Raw genomic sequence first — 14,615 nt, forward strand, 5'->3', positions numbered from 1 at the left:
AGGATTTAAGCAGTCACAGTAACAAAAATTAGGCATTGCATGATTGGAATGTAGAACATGTGTGTTAATTGAGTCTGGCTCAATTTAATAGATTATTTTATCCCTTCTCTATGGCACAGGTAGATTCTATCAACATACAAAAGAAGCCAGCTGCAATGTATATAATGAGTAGTGTTGCAGTCACCAATTGCACGACACTATTTCCAAGATGGAATTTTCAGGCAGAAGAGGAGAAATAGACAATGACTCATATGGCAAATAGATAATAGACAACTGTGCCAGAAAAAGCTGCCACCTACATACCATAGTGACATCAGATAATTTGGAAGGAACAGATTTGCTGAAAAGTGTATTGAAAGATGCTGTTGAAGCTACTGTCTATGAATCCTTAGCACTGAGCAACCAAGAACAGACATCAAATATTCAATATTCAAAATGATGGTCTACTGGGGCATAAGAACATGTTCAGTCTAAAATCAATGCTATCATCTCCAGAAATGACATAATATCTACAACTGGCATTTCACTAGGCTTTTCTAAGACAATGCACCCATGAAGGTTTTTAATATACTTCCATGGAGATCTAGTAGGCATGGTACTCAGACTTTTCTCAATGTCCAGCATTTAGAAAGCATTTCATGTCCTCAATACTTATAACTCCATTTGAATGGCAGGTGGACCTCCAATACTATGGGCTTCATACACAACAGGGAATCTGAGGCTTAATGCATATTCCTAATCTCCATGCCACAGAGCTAATCAACCGCAGGGCTAGGATTTTAACCATATTGGTTAATAAAAACTTTGTCAAACCTTACCTCTCACCACTCCCAAACACATAGTCAAAAGATACTAAAGAATCCCTCTCCTCCGTCCCCCAAAATACAGCACTTCTTGGAGCCTCTCCACATATTATTTTCTTTGCCTAGAAGGCAAAATCCTCTAAATTCACCTAACAAAGTCTTACTCATCCTTCAAGACACAGCCTGTCTCTTTGAAGATATGGCTTCCTGTGGCAGACTTATTTGCCTTCTTCAATGCTTTCTTTTCTCCATGTGCACAATGCCATAATGATAATTAGTAGGCTGCATCATTTATCAGTTGACACATTTGCTTTCCTATTAGGCTGTAAAATCCTCAAGACCAAAAACCCCATCTTTTCATTTATATATCCTGGAGCAATGTCTGACACAAAATAGGTGCTCAAGAAATACGTCCTGAGCTTGCAAAGAGATCCCCCTATGGATGTGCATTTTGTACTCTATCCCACTGCCACAAAATGATATTCAAAGGACAAGGAGAATGAATAGGAAAGTATCTCCCAGGGAACAGGTTTAACATTTGACAATAAAAAGCAATCTAATGGGGACTTGGACAAATTAATTTCAGTAAAACTGTGTCAACCTCACCAAGACTGTCAAAGTTAAGGTACATTAGCTATAAAAACCCAGAAATTTACTGATCTTGGCTGGAGAAAGGTGTTTTAACTACTACAAACAGAAGAAGAACTCCTTACATTATCTACATCCGATGGAATTTTTTTACCTCTCAAAAAGTGCCACAGATACAGATAAAATAATTTAAAATTGATAGTAAAGTTCATGTTCAAAGGAATGATATTTAACAAGTAATAATCTACCTAACAAAGGAAAACACATGTAAAACAAAGCTAGAAATTAATTTATAAGGGTTAAAATGTAGTACTACTATTACAAAATTTTTACACAAAGAAACTTCCTGGTCCAATCTTTCATACAAGTTTGAAAAGTCAGGAAACACTCAGAGACCATCCTCATGGGTAACACAAAGTACATCTGCAAAAAAGTCAGAACACCCATAAATAGGAAATGGTTTTGGCTTAAAGACTAGGGAATTATTGGGTGAGTCATCCTAACTGTGGCTTCCAGTAACCAGAGTATTTTAAGGGAATAAAGCTTTTTTTTATTAGAGATGTGGTGGGTTTACAGAACAAACATGCATAAAATACAGAATTCCTATATTCCATCCTATTATTAACACCTTCCATTTGTGTGGTCCATTAATTACCACTGATGATAGCACATTTTTATAATTGTACTATTAACTATAGTCCATGGTTTAACTTAGGGTTCACTGTGTAGTACAGTCCTATAGATTCTTTTTTTAAATGTTTATTCTATTACCATATATACAATCTAATATTTCCCCCTTTTACCACATTCAGATATATTTCAGTGCTGTTAATTACTTTCACAATGTTGTGCTGCCATCACCACCACCCATTTTCAAAACATTTCCATCATTCCAGATAGGAACCCTGTACATTTTCAGCCTTAACTTCCCATTCCCTATCCACACCTCATCCCCTGGTAACCTATATTTTAGATTCTGAGTTTGCTTATTCTAATTGCTTCATATCAGTGAGATCATATATTATTTGTCCTTTTCTGTCTGGCTTATTTCATTCAACATGACGTCTTCAAGGTTCATCCATGTTGTTGCATGTATCAGAACTTCATTCCTTTTTATGACTGAATAATTTTCCACTGTGTGTATATACCACATTTTGTTTACCCATTCATCAGTTGATGGGCACTTGGGTTTGCTTCCATCTTTTGGCAACTGTGAATAATGCTGCTATGAATATCAGTGTGAAAATATCTGTTCCAGTCCCTGCTTTCAAATCTTTTGGGTACATACCTAGCAGTAGGATTGCCAGGTCATATGGTAACTCTATACTTAACTGTGCTGGTTTGAATGTATTATGTCCCCCAAAACACCATTATCTTTGATGCATTCTTGTGTGGGCAGACATATTGGTGTTGATTAGACTGTAATTCCTTGGAGATGTGACCCACCCAACTGTGGGTGATGACTCTGATTGGATAATTTCTATGGAGGTGTGGCCCTGCCCACTGGCTTGGGTCTTGATTAGTTTACTGGAGCACTATATAAGCTCAGACAGAAGGAGCAAGCTTGCCAAGAGGGACACTTTGAAGAATGCACATGAGCTGACAGAGGAGCTGCAGATGAGAGACAGTTGAAGATGGCCATTGAAAGCAGACTCTTGCTCCAGAGAAGCTAAGAAAGGACAAACGCCCCAAGAGCAACTGAGAGTGACATTTTGAAGAGGAGCTGAGGCCTAGAGAGGAACATCCTAGGAGAAAGCCATTTTGAAACCAGCACTTGGAGCAGACATCAGCTACATGCCTTCCCAGCTAACAGAGGTTTTCCAGATGCCATTGGCCATCCTTTAGTGAAGGTACTCTATTGATGCATTACCTTGGCCACTTTATGGCCTTAAAACTGTAACCGTGTAACCAAATAAACCCCCTTTATAAAAGCCAATCCATTTCTGGTATTTTGCATTCCAGCAGCATTAGCAAACTAGAACATTAACTTTCTGAGGTACTGCTAAACTGTCTTCTACAGTGGCTACATCGTTTTTACATTGCCATCAACAATGAATGAGAGTTCCTATTTCTCCACATCGTCTCCAACACTTGTAATTTTCTGTTTTTTTAATAGTGGCCATTCTAGTGGGTGTGAAATAGTATCTCGTTGTGGTTTTGATTTGCATTTCCCTGATAGCTAATGATGCTGAACATCTTTTCATGTGCATTCTGGCCATTTGTATATCTTCTCTGGAGAGATGTCTATTCAAGTCTTTTGACAATTTTTTAATTGGGTTGTTTGTCTTTCTGTTGTTAAGTTGAAGGATTTCTTTACATATTGTGGGTATTAAACCTTTTTCAGATATGTAGTTTCCAAATATTTTCTCCCAGTATGTAAGTAGCCTTTTTATTTTCATTTAAATCCTTTGAGGCACAAAATTTTTTAATTTTGAGGAGGTCTCATTTATCTACTTTTTCTTTTGTTGCTTGTGCTTTGGGTATAAACTCTACAAAAGTTCTACCTAACACAAGATCCTGATGATGCTTATTTATTTATTTACATTTATGTATTTATTTACATTTTCTTCTAGGAATTTTATAGTTCTTGGCTCTTATATTTAGGTCTTTGACCCATTTTGAGTTGATTTTTTTATAAGATATGAGGTAGGGATCCTCCTTCTTTCTTTTGCAAATGGAGATCCAGTATTTCCAACAACACTGGTTGATGAAACTATTCATTCCCAATTGAGTGGTCTTTGCCACCTTGTCAAAAATCAGTTGTCCATAAATGTGAGTGTTGATTTCTGAGCTCCCAACTAGATTCCAATGACCTATATGTCTGCCCTTGTGCCAGTACCATGCTATTTTGATTACTGTGGCTTCGTGGTAAGATTTAAAATTGGAAAGATTGAGTCCTCCAACTTCATTCTTCTTTTTCAAGTTGGCTTAGGCCAGTCACAGCCCATTGCCCTTCCAAATAAATTTGATTGGCTTTTCCATTTCTGTGAAAAAGGTTATTGGAATTTTGATAGGAGTTGCATTGAATCTATAAATTGCCTTGGGTAGAATTGACATCTTTACAATATTTAGTCTTCCAATCCATGAACACAGAATGTCCTTCCATTTATTTAGGTCTTCTTTGATTTCTTTTAGCAATGTTTTGCAGTTTTCCATGTATGAGACCTTTACATCCTCGGTTATATTTATTCATAGATATTTGATTCTTTTAGTCGCTATTGTAAATGGAATGTTTTACCTTGATTTCTTCTTCCGGATATTCATTGCTTTTGTAGAGAAACAGTACTGATTTCTGGATCTTGATCTTGCACCACTTTGCTGAATTCATTTATTAGCTCTAGGGGCTTTGTTGTGGATTTTTCAGGATTTTCTGTATTTAGTCTCATGTCATCTGCAAACAGGGAGAGTTTTATTCCTTCCTTTCCAATTTGGATGCCTTTTATTTCTTTCTCTTACCTAACTCCTCTGGCAAGAACTTCCAATGAATGTTGAATAACAGTGGTGACAGTGGGCATCCTTGTCTTGTTACTGATCTTCCAGGGAAAGTGTTCAGTCTTTCACCATTAAGTAGGATGTTAGCTGTGGGTTTTTCATATATTCCCAAGGAATAAAGCATTTTTAAAAACTTAAGCTGACTTGAAATTCATTTGGAAAGCAAGGCTCTGAAATGTTGAGCCAATTAATTTTATCAGTACTGGCTTTCCATAAAAGAACAAACTGGTTAAAAAAAATTTACCACAACAGTAACAATGCCAGTCTCCCAACCCTGTCAATCTGGCCTCTCAACCATTTTGGTCTTCATATACTACATAAGCAATTATGGTCATGCTGAAAGGATATATGAAAACCTCACAGCACTGAAGCTATTTGTTACCTTCAGAGAGTTACTCTGAATCAAATTAGAACCTAAATAAAGTAAAACTAATAAAATCAAGATAAAATAAATGAGGTCAGCAACAGTAACATGCTTAAGTTACAGTTTACAAGACATTTTCATTTTTCAAACAAGGAAAATTAAACTGAGAAAGCTGGATCATATGCTGAAGCTCACAAGGCTTTACTAAGTGGAGAAGAAGAGTGAATCAGGTGTTTCAACATGAAGTCCACAGCCCCTTCCATTACTCTGCTTCTCTGCCACCTGAAAGGGGGGCTTATATATGCTATAGATGAGTATAGGACACTTTCTAAAATGCCCTTAAAAGAGCAGATGTCTTCCAAATCACTTAAGAATATCTCTCAACTTAATCAAGATAACCTCGGTATACCATTATACCTGGGTATAGAAACCCAGATGGAGAAAATGCCTTGAAGGAATAAAGCAGCTCTTCAGGGTACACGGAGAGAGTATCTGTTGATTGTTGATTGAAAAATGCAAGGTGTCAAGAATTGTGGGTAGTATGCTACTATCTGCATAAAAGAGCTGCAAAAGAATATATTTAAATATAGCTGTTTGTCTATAAATAGATTATTTCTTAAAACATAAGAAACTCCTAACATTGGTTACCTCCAGGGAGGGAAAATGGTGCCTAAGGGATCAGGGATAGGAACACAACTCTTCACTGTACATATTCTCAAGATTTGAGCATTTTGAATTTGGAATTACATGAAAGTACAATCTTTTCAAAAAATAACCTTAAATTAAAAAATATATGATGGGAGTTTGAAAAAAGGCAATGGTTAAGTGATTTGAAGTGAAACATTTCAGAGACAAGATGTAGCAGAGTAACGGAAAATTTTTTAATTATTCAAGGTTTCTGTCAGACTCAAGAATTCCAAGGTATTTCGCAGTCTAGAATGAGTATTCCTCAAGTACAAATTTTCTTCCATTCTAATCCATTGCTCATCAAACAGCTTTCAATTTCTCATACCTTGATGCTTAAAAGGAAGAGTCCCAGGAGTGGACACAAGTAAGTACTTAGGTCATTAGAAAGGTCATTCATGGAAGATAAAACAGTGTCTAGTTTAAACCATAATCTCTGAGGAGATTGCTTAGAAGTTATTCCAGGCACACTGGTAAAATCTGGAACTGTGGAGTTAAAGATGAAGCCATGGACCCGTGTGACCCCACCAAGGGTCTACTCAGTAATGGAGCCTGACCTCAACTAGCCAGGGTTGCCATTGGCATATATGGAATTTTTAGTATGTTTGTCCTCTGTTCTATCACTACTTAAATCAGCTGAAAAATTTACCTTAAAGAACACATTAACTGGTGGAGAATGCAGGGGTATTGGGCTTCCCCACCTCGATGGTTGCTAATGTGCTCACAGACATAGGGGACTGGTGGTTTGATGGGTTGAGCCCTCTACCACAGGACTTGCCCTTGGGAAGACTGTTGCTGCAAAGGAGAGGCTCAGCCTCCCTATAATTGTGCCTGAGAGCCTCCCCCCGAATGCCTCTTTGTTGCTCAGTTGTGGCCCTCTCTCTCTGGCTAACCCAACTTGGCAGGTGAAATCACTGCCCTCCCCCTTACATGGGATCAGACACCCAGGGGAATGAATCTCCCTGGCAACGTGGAATATGACTCCTGGGGAGGAATATAGACCCGGCATCATGGAATGGAGAACATCTACTTGACCAAAAGGGGGAAGTGAAAGGAAATGAAATAAGCTTCAGTAGCAGAGAGATTCCAAAAGGAGCCGAGAGGTCACTCTGGTGGGCACTCTTATGCATAATATAGACAACCCTTTTTAGGTTCTAATGAATTGAGGTAGCTGGCAGGAGATACCTGAAACTATCAAACTCCAACCCAGAACCCATGAATCTTGAAGAAGATTGTATAAAAATGTAGCTTATGAGGGGTGACAATGTGATTGGGAAAGCCATATGGACCACACTCCCCTTTGTCTAGTTTATGGATGGATGAGTAGAAAACTGGGGGAAGGAAAAAAACAAACAAAGGCACCCAGTGTTCTTTTTTATTTTAATTGCCCTTTTTCACTTTAATTATTATTCTCATTATTTTTGTGTGTGTGGTAATGAAGGTGTCAGGGATTGATTTTGGGGATAAATGCATAACTATGTAATGGTACTGTGAACAATCGAATGTACGATTTGTTTTGTATGACTGCATGGTATGTGAATATATCTCAACAAAATGAATTTAAAAAAAAAAGGACACATTAACTTGAGGGCTTTGGATAATGAGGAAATATCTTTGGGCCTTGAGCAAGTCCTAGCATTTTAAAAAAGGCTGAACTGCCACTGTGGAAGACAGTTTGGCAGTTTCTCAGAAAGCTAATATACAACTACCATATGACCCAGCAATACCACTACTAGGTATATACCCAAAAGAATTGAAAGCAGGGACTTGAACAGATATTCACACACCGATGTTCACAGCATCATCATTCACAATTGCCAAAAGATGGAAGAACCCAAGTGTCTGTCAACCAATGAATGGATAAATAAAATGTGGTATATACATACAATGAAATATTATTCAGCCATAAAAAGGAATGAAATTCTGATACAGGTGACAACATGGGTGAACCCTGAAGGCATCATGTTGAGTGAAATAAGCCAGATACAAAAAGGACAAATACTGTATGATCTCACTGATGTGAAAAATTAGAATAAGCAAAATCATAGAGTCAGAATCTAGAATATAGGTTACCAGGGTGGGAACAGGGAATGGGAAGTTAAGGCTTAAAATGTACAGGGTTCCTATCTGGAATGATAGAAATGTTTGGGAATGGATGGTGGTGATGACGACACAACGTTGTGAATGCAATTAACAGCACTGAAATATCTGAATATGATTTAAAGGGAAAATGTTAGATTACATATACGGTAAAATTAAAAAAAATTTTTTTCAGTCCATGGAAGTACACTACACAGTGAACCCTAAGTTAAACCATGCATTTTAATTAATAGTACAATTATAAAAATGTGTGATCATCAATTGTAACAAATGCTCCACACCAATGTAAGGTGTTGGTGTGGAGTGGTATATGGGAATCCTGTATTTCATGCATGACTGTTCTGTAAACCCACAACTTTTCTAAAATAAAATAATAAAATAAATTAAATTAAAAAAAAAAAAGAGGCTGAACAAAAGCATTTTCCTTTCCCACATGGCAATCATCCCAATGGCTTAGAGGTCTCAGAACTGGTGAACCTTGTGCTCAAAAGAGTTAAAAGCCCCAGGACCCCAAAAAAAGCAAACAAACAAAATGAACAAACAAACAAACAAAATAAAACTTCTAACTATGTAAAGAGAAAACATGCTTGTTCTCTACTCTGATGTCCAAATAGCATATCTAAAGAGTCAATTAATACATGGGAACTCTACTTTCTGCATAATTCTGTAAACCTACAACTGCTCTAAAAAATAAATTTAAAAGTCAATTAATCAAGAAATATCATTATTAAATAAGTATAAGATTTTAAAAAGAAGAGTCATTGCCAGAAAGTTCTTTTGGAACATGATTGAAATACCTGCTCATAGGTCTGTAGCCCAGGGCTACATTATCAAATTTAAAATTAATGGATTAGCAATTACTCACCAGGTCTTGTACAGTTAATAAAGGACATGAGGAGTAAAGATAAATAAACTCAAACCCAAATCTCATTTTAGCCAACAATTTGTAAATTCCTCTTCCAACTAAATGTATTTTTTAAAAGAGCTGACAGTAACTATATGATCATACTGTGAACAGTTGATTGTATACCATGGATGACTGTATGGTTTGTGAATATATTTCAATAAAACTGAATTAAAAAAAAAATAAAAAAAAAATAAACGAGCTGACAGGTAACTTAATCTATTGATACTAGCATCTCTTCCTTCCATGATCTGACAGCTGCTCGCAGGATCACTGCACAACCAAAATTAGAGAAAAGGAGGGGGAAAATGAGTGAGAGGGGTTGAAAGAGTGGAAGAGGGGGCTAGATAATTTACAAACTGAATAAACCAAGGCCTCAACAAATATCTTATTTAACTGAATTGAAAGATGATTGACACATTGTCATCTCATTTTTAATACAATGGCCAAAGTCACTGAAGCCAAGTCAAAGTTTAGAACTAACTTTTGCAAATAAATTGTTTCAAGGAGCCAGGATTCTACCACCAACAGCAGTTAATAAAATTTACAAGCCAACAGTTACTGTTTCATTACCTGATCCCTAGTAAAGCAATTGATAAAGAGCAACGGAAAATTTGGAGGAAGTGGTGAATCAACAACTTGCATATGCTGCATTTTACTGGAATATGAGTAAGTATAAGAGTAGAAAGAGAAATGGGGGGGGGGGTGGTAGTGCTAATCATCAAAATGGCATCTGACTCCTCAAATGTAGCAATGTTCACTCCAGTGAGTTGCTTCACCATGACTCAAGATCTGTCAACCAAGGACATAAGGGAATTTGAATAAATCCAAGATGCATCCCTAACTTTAAAACTGAATCTTCCAATAGATCTAGAACAAGGTCTAACAAGAAACAACTATAAGTCAACACAAATGACTCTAAAGTATTTTTTAAAATGAATTCTTGTTAATGTAAACATTCAGGAAAGAAGTTTAGGGACCTGCTATCCTACTGAAGCACATGCAATTTATCTGTAGGAAAAGTCCCTAAAATATACTACTGGATGTCTAAATCAATGTATCATTCCCCTGATTTCCTTACATAATCTTATTTTTCTAAAATGTAGTTAAGTGAAAGCTCCAGTTAAGCTTGAACCTCCTGATAAATGCAAATACATTTGAATCTGTCTTATGATATATGCTCAAATGCTATCTAGCAAATCCACTGCATTATGAACAAAAGTAAAAATAACAATGACAAATCCACTGCATTATGAACAAAAGCAAAAATAACAATGCCCTTCAAAATATAACTGTCTTTTCTCCCCAACCAAAGGAAAAAGAATTTTCCCAATTCTTACAATTATATACCAAATAAACCAGAAAAAAATAAGTATATATATATAAGTAAATATTTATAGAAGCTTGTATCTATAAATTTCTAGTGCAAACATTTCACTCATAATCAAGCTTTCCATTATATCGATTTTTAATTGTATCAAACCATGGATCTTTGACGGCACAGAAAACAAAGCTAAACGGTTTTGCCAATTTGCAATGATCATGTTTCACCTTAAGAAGGGTAATTGCCGTGGAAGCAACAAATTCAGTGCATCCCTTGCTTCCTGCTCGCCACTGATTGATTAAATGGATCCTGCACTACAGCCAAAATGTGCTAGTTTCGGTCACATTAGGCCTCCAGCGCACTCCACAAGCCAGGGTAGGCTGTCTAGAAATCCGCACTGCATAAGGCATTTTCCCACTGCACACATCCAGGAAGAAGAAAACCATCTAAGTACTGTCAGATCTCAGCCAGGCTATAAATGACAGAAGCAGTTGCTAACCAAATAGTGGGCAGCTACAATCACCACCTTTAAAATTTATCTAAGCAGTTTTCGCCCCCGTCATCTCACTTCCCTTCCCCCCTTTCCTGCTCGCTCGCGCTCGCACTCGCGCGCTCTGTTCTCTCTCTCTCTCTCTCTCTCTCTCTCTCTCTCTCTCTCTCTCTCTCTCTCTCACACACACACACACACACACACATACACACACACATTATAGTTTATCCTCAGGTTTGCAAGTGAGAGGCTAAGGGCTCTGTGCTGCCTTTGGACCCACAGTCGGCCCAGAACTCATTCAGAGCCCTGAAATTACAGACGTTCTCACCTACACACATCAGGCACCTTCCACCATCACCCTTCCCCCCACCCACACCCACCCCCGTCCTTGCAACCTCTCCCCACACCGGTCCCCGACTGCAGTCAACCTAGCAGGCTCATCAGCAAGTGCAGCACGCCCAACTATTCAAAGATGACTTGGGAGGCCTAAGCTCCAGAAGCCCCCTCCTCACTCAGAACACCTCCACGCGCCAGCCAGAGGCCGGACCCCTCGCCCGCCACGAGGGATGCGCTACCTTTAGACTGGCAGTCCGCACAAAACTTGTTATCCTCCTCCAGCAGCAGGTTGGCCAGGACCGCCTGGTACCGATCCACGTCCTTCACCGACTTGCCCGTCATGGCCAGGGTGCCGGCGGGGGCAGAGGGCGATGCGCCCTCCTCGCCCCCAAAAGCCCCTTGCCTCAGTCCTGGGATGACGACTCCCAGTCCTCTGCCCAGGGGCACCTCCTGTGCGAAGCAGAGCTCTCTTCCTCCTCCTGGCCCGAAGCCCCTTCTCCAGTCAACGCTGCCCGCCCTCCACTTTGCAGCCCCTCAGTGCGACGCCCCCTGGCGGGCTTAGGGAAGGGCCCGAGTCAGAGGAGGCTGCTGGTCAGGGATCCTCCGGCAGGCAGAGGGGCTATCGGGCCTCGTGGGTGCCGGACACAGAGACGATCCGCCCGGCCTGCCTGTCTGCTAGCTGTGCGTCCCGCGCCTCGGTTTCCCGGGCAGCTGCTGCGGGCTTCAACACCACCACCACCGCCTACTTCCGGCAGCTCTTCCTTCCCACCTCCACCCAGCCCAGCCCGCGCATGCGCCCCGCCCCTATCGCTTAGTACTTGGCTCCCCGCTAGGCCCCGCCTCTCAGGAACCAACCTGGGAGGGCCGAGGGGCGGAGCTTGGGTGGGAACGGGGGAGTGGACACGCCCCCTGCATGTCCTTGGAAAAGAATGAATGGAACCTGGCAGAGGGAGTGGAAGAAAGTGAAGGAAAACAACTAACATTTATTGAGCTCTTACTGTGTGCCAGTCACTGTTCTAAGCGCTTTACCGCTTTCATGAATTACCCCAATACCCTCACAACAACTCTGTGAGTTAAGTACTTACCATCCTTATGTAATCTGAGAGGTTGTAGCTGTCCCAAAGTCCTCCAGCTTATTGTTTCCTTTAACAATCAGAGAGAAGGGCTGGACATCACACCCTACCCAAAATTTCAGAGAATTCTGTTCGCCTCTCACTTGGAATGCCTCCTCCCGCTCAATTCCGGATCCCACTGTTCACTAGCTTTCATCTTGTTGCTATTGCCATCTTAGATATTGCCAGCCTTAGACACTTCCTTTCTTCTCTCATTCCTTAAATGCTCCCCAAACAGTGCAGTTTTGCGTGGCAGGCTTTCACTGAAGGTTATTTTGGGGAGGTGAGGGGGAGGAGGGGTGGTTATGGCATAGCACAAAATAGGCAACTACTTAAACATGAATATTAAACGTCACTGCCCAAAGCCATCCTTGCTACAGAATTACTTGGTGGTTGTCCTTTTCTTTAGGGATCCACCTGCCATGTGCTCATGCATTCATTTATTCATTCATTTACTCAGCAAATTGTTACTGAAAAAGTTTTAAATATCAGGCACTGTACTTCGGAAGGAGGAAAAATGTGATCAAATTTATGGTTTTGGAAGAAAAGGATCAGGGAAGCTAGCAAGAACAGATAGTTAGAGTAATCTTATTTTATCTCTAGTGAAACCCTCTCTTCCATCCCTTTAGTTTTTTTCAAGTCTCTCTCAAAGTTTCATCTCATCAAAAGAACACTAAACATTTCTATTACTTTATTAAGAAGAACAAGTTAATCTTTCTCCAGCTAAACTTCTTCCCTTCTAGTTATGTCTAGGGAATCTTGACTTTGATAAACACACAAGTTCATTTATGTGTTTTTCCTAAACAAAATTTCAGTTCTTTCTCTGAAAGGAATTCTGCCTTCCTCCTAAACCAGTTGTCTCAACCTTGCAACCAGTTTGCAATAATTTTTCTTACTTTAACTTACCTAACTTTTCTTACTTTAAGATGAGCAAACTGAGACTTAGAGAGATTAATAAACAACTTCCTCATCTAGCAAAGGATTTGGACCTAGATTTCTGTGATTACAGAGTCTTATTGTCAGGGTTTTGCTTATCTCCTATAATCTTCAGAATAACCCATCAAGATAGCTATTACCATAACCATACTTTCTGGTCTTCTTATGGTTGAAGATCAAACAGAGACTGAAGATTACCCAGTTAACTGTGGTGATTTTGCCTTAGTTCAAGCCCTCCTCATCTTTATCCCTTCATTATTCAGATAGCCTTCCTGCCTTAGTCTAAGCCCAGTTAAATTGATCCCTCACACTGTCTTTAATAGAGAGCTTTCTAAATGGCAGATGTAATTGAATCACACTCTGTTTAAAAATCCTTCAGGGGCCCTCCATCACCTAAGGCAGTGCTTCTCAAATTTTTCTATCTAGTGAGAGACTAGTGGTCAAGCACACAGACTATGGGGCCAGAATGACTGGATTTATTTTTTTTACCAATAATTAGCATTTATTCAACCACTATTATGGACCAGAACTTGTTCTAAGTGCTTTATTTTTTATGCAATTTTACTGAGTTATAATCACATAACATACAATTATTCAAAGTGTACAATCAGTTGTTCACAGTATCATCATATAGTTATGCATTCATCAACACAAACATTTTCATTACTCCAAAAAATAAAATTAAAATTAAAAAAGAACACCCAAAACATCCCATTCCCTTCTTTCCCCCTGTTGTTCATTTACTTTTTTTTAATACAGTTTATTTAAGATATATTCACACATCCTACAGTCATCCACAGTGTACAATCAATTATTCATGGCACCACCATACATTTGTGGTTCACCAGAATCAATTTTTGAACCTTTTCCTTACTCCAAAATAAAAATAAAAGGAAAAAAGGTCACCCAAAACTTCCCATCCCCTCCATTCCACCCTATTCTTCATCTAATTTTTGTCCCCATTTTTCCACTCATCTGTCCATACACTGGATAAAGGGAGTGCAGCCATAAGGTTTTCATAATCACACAGTCACACTGCAAGCTACATAGTTATACAATCGTCTTCAAGAATCAATGTCATTGAGTTGCAGTTTGACAACTTCAGATATTTGCCTCTAGCCATTCCAACACACTAAAAACTAAAAAGTGATATCTATATAGCACATAAGAATACCCTCCAGAGTGACCTCTCGACTTTATTTGAAATCTTTCAGCCACTGAAACCTTCCTTTGTTTCATCTCTCTCCCCTCTTTTGGTCAAGAAGATCCTCTCAATCCCAGATGTAATTGATGTCCAGGCTCATCTCCAGGAGTCATTTCCCACGTTGCCAGGGGAATTCACACCCCTGAGTATCAAGTCCCACGTAGTGGGGGAAGGTAATGAGTTCATCTGCCAAGTGGGCTTAGAGAGAGAGGGGCCATATCTGAGCAACAAAGAGGCTCTCTGGGGACTCCTAGGCACAACTGTAAGTAGGCTTAACC

General features: G+C 39.2%; 1 protein-coding gene across 2 annotated transcripts in view; it reads right to left on the reverse strand.

Moving 5' to 3' along the window:
• The window catches only part of SMAP2 (small ArfGAP2), an 84,417-nt gene extending 72,571 nt beyond the window's left edge, over positions 1–11,846 (reverse strand). The window contains exon 1 of one of the 2 annotated variants that reach the window (XM_037827580.1): positions 11,325–11,842. In XM_037827580.1, coding sequence (XP_037683508.1) covers positions 11,325–11,427 — 103 coding nt within the window. In that variant the 5' untranslated portion in view covers positions 11,428–11,842. Of the gene's footprint in view, positions 1–11,324 lie in introns of both variants that reach the window. The other variant, XM_037827581.1, reaches the window with a different exon arrangement.
• Between the last annotated feature and the right edge of the window lie 2,769 nt (positions 11,847–14,615).

This window comes from Choloepus didactylus, chromosome 2 (genome assembly GCF_015220235.1).
Source record: "Choloepus didactylus isolate mChoDid1 chromosome 2, mChoDid1.pri, whole genome shotgun sequence".
Taxonomy (NCBI): Eukaryota; Metazoa; Chordata; class Mammalia; order Pilosa; family Megalonychidae; genus Choloepus; species Choloepus didactylus.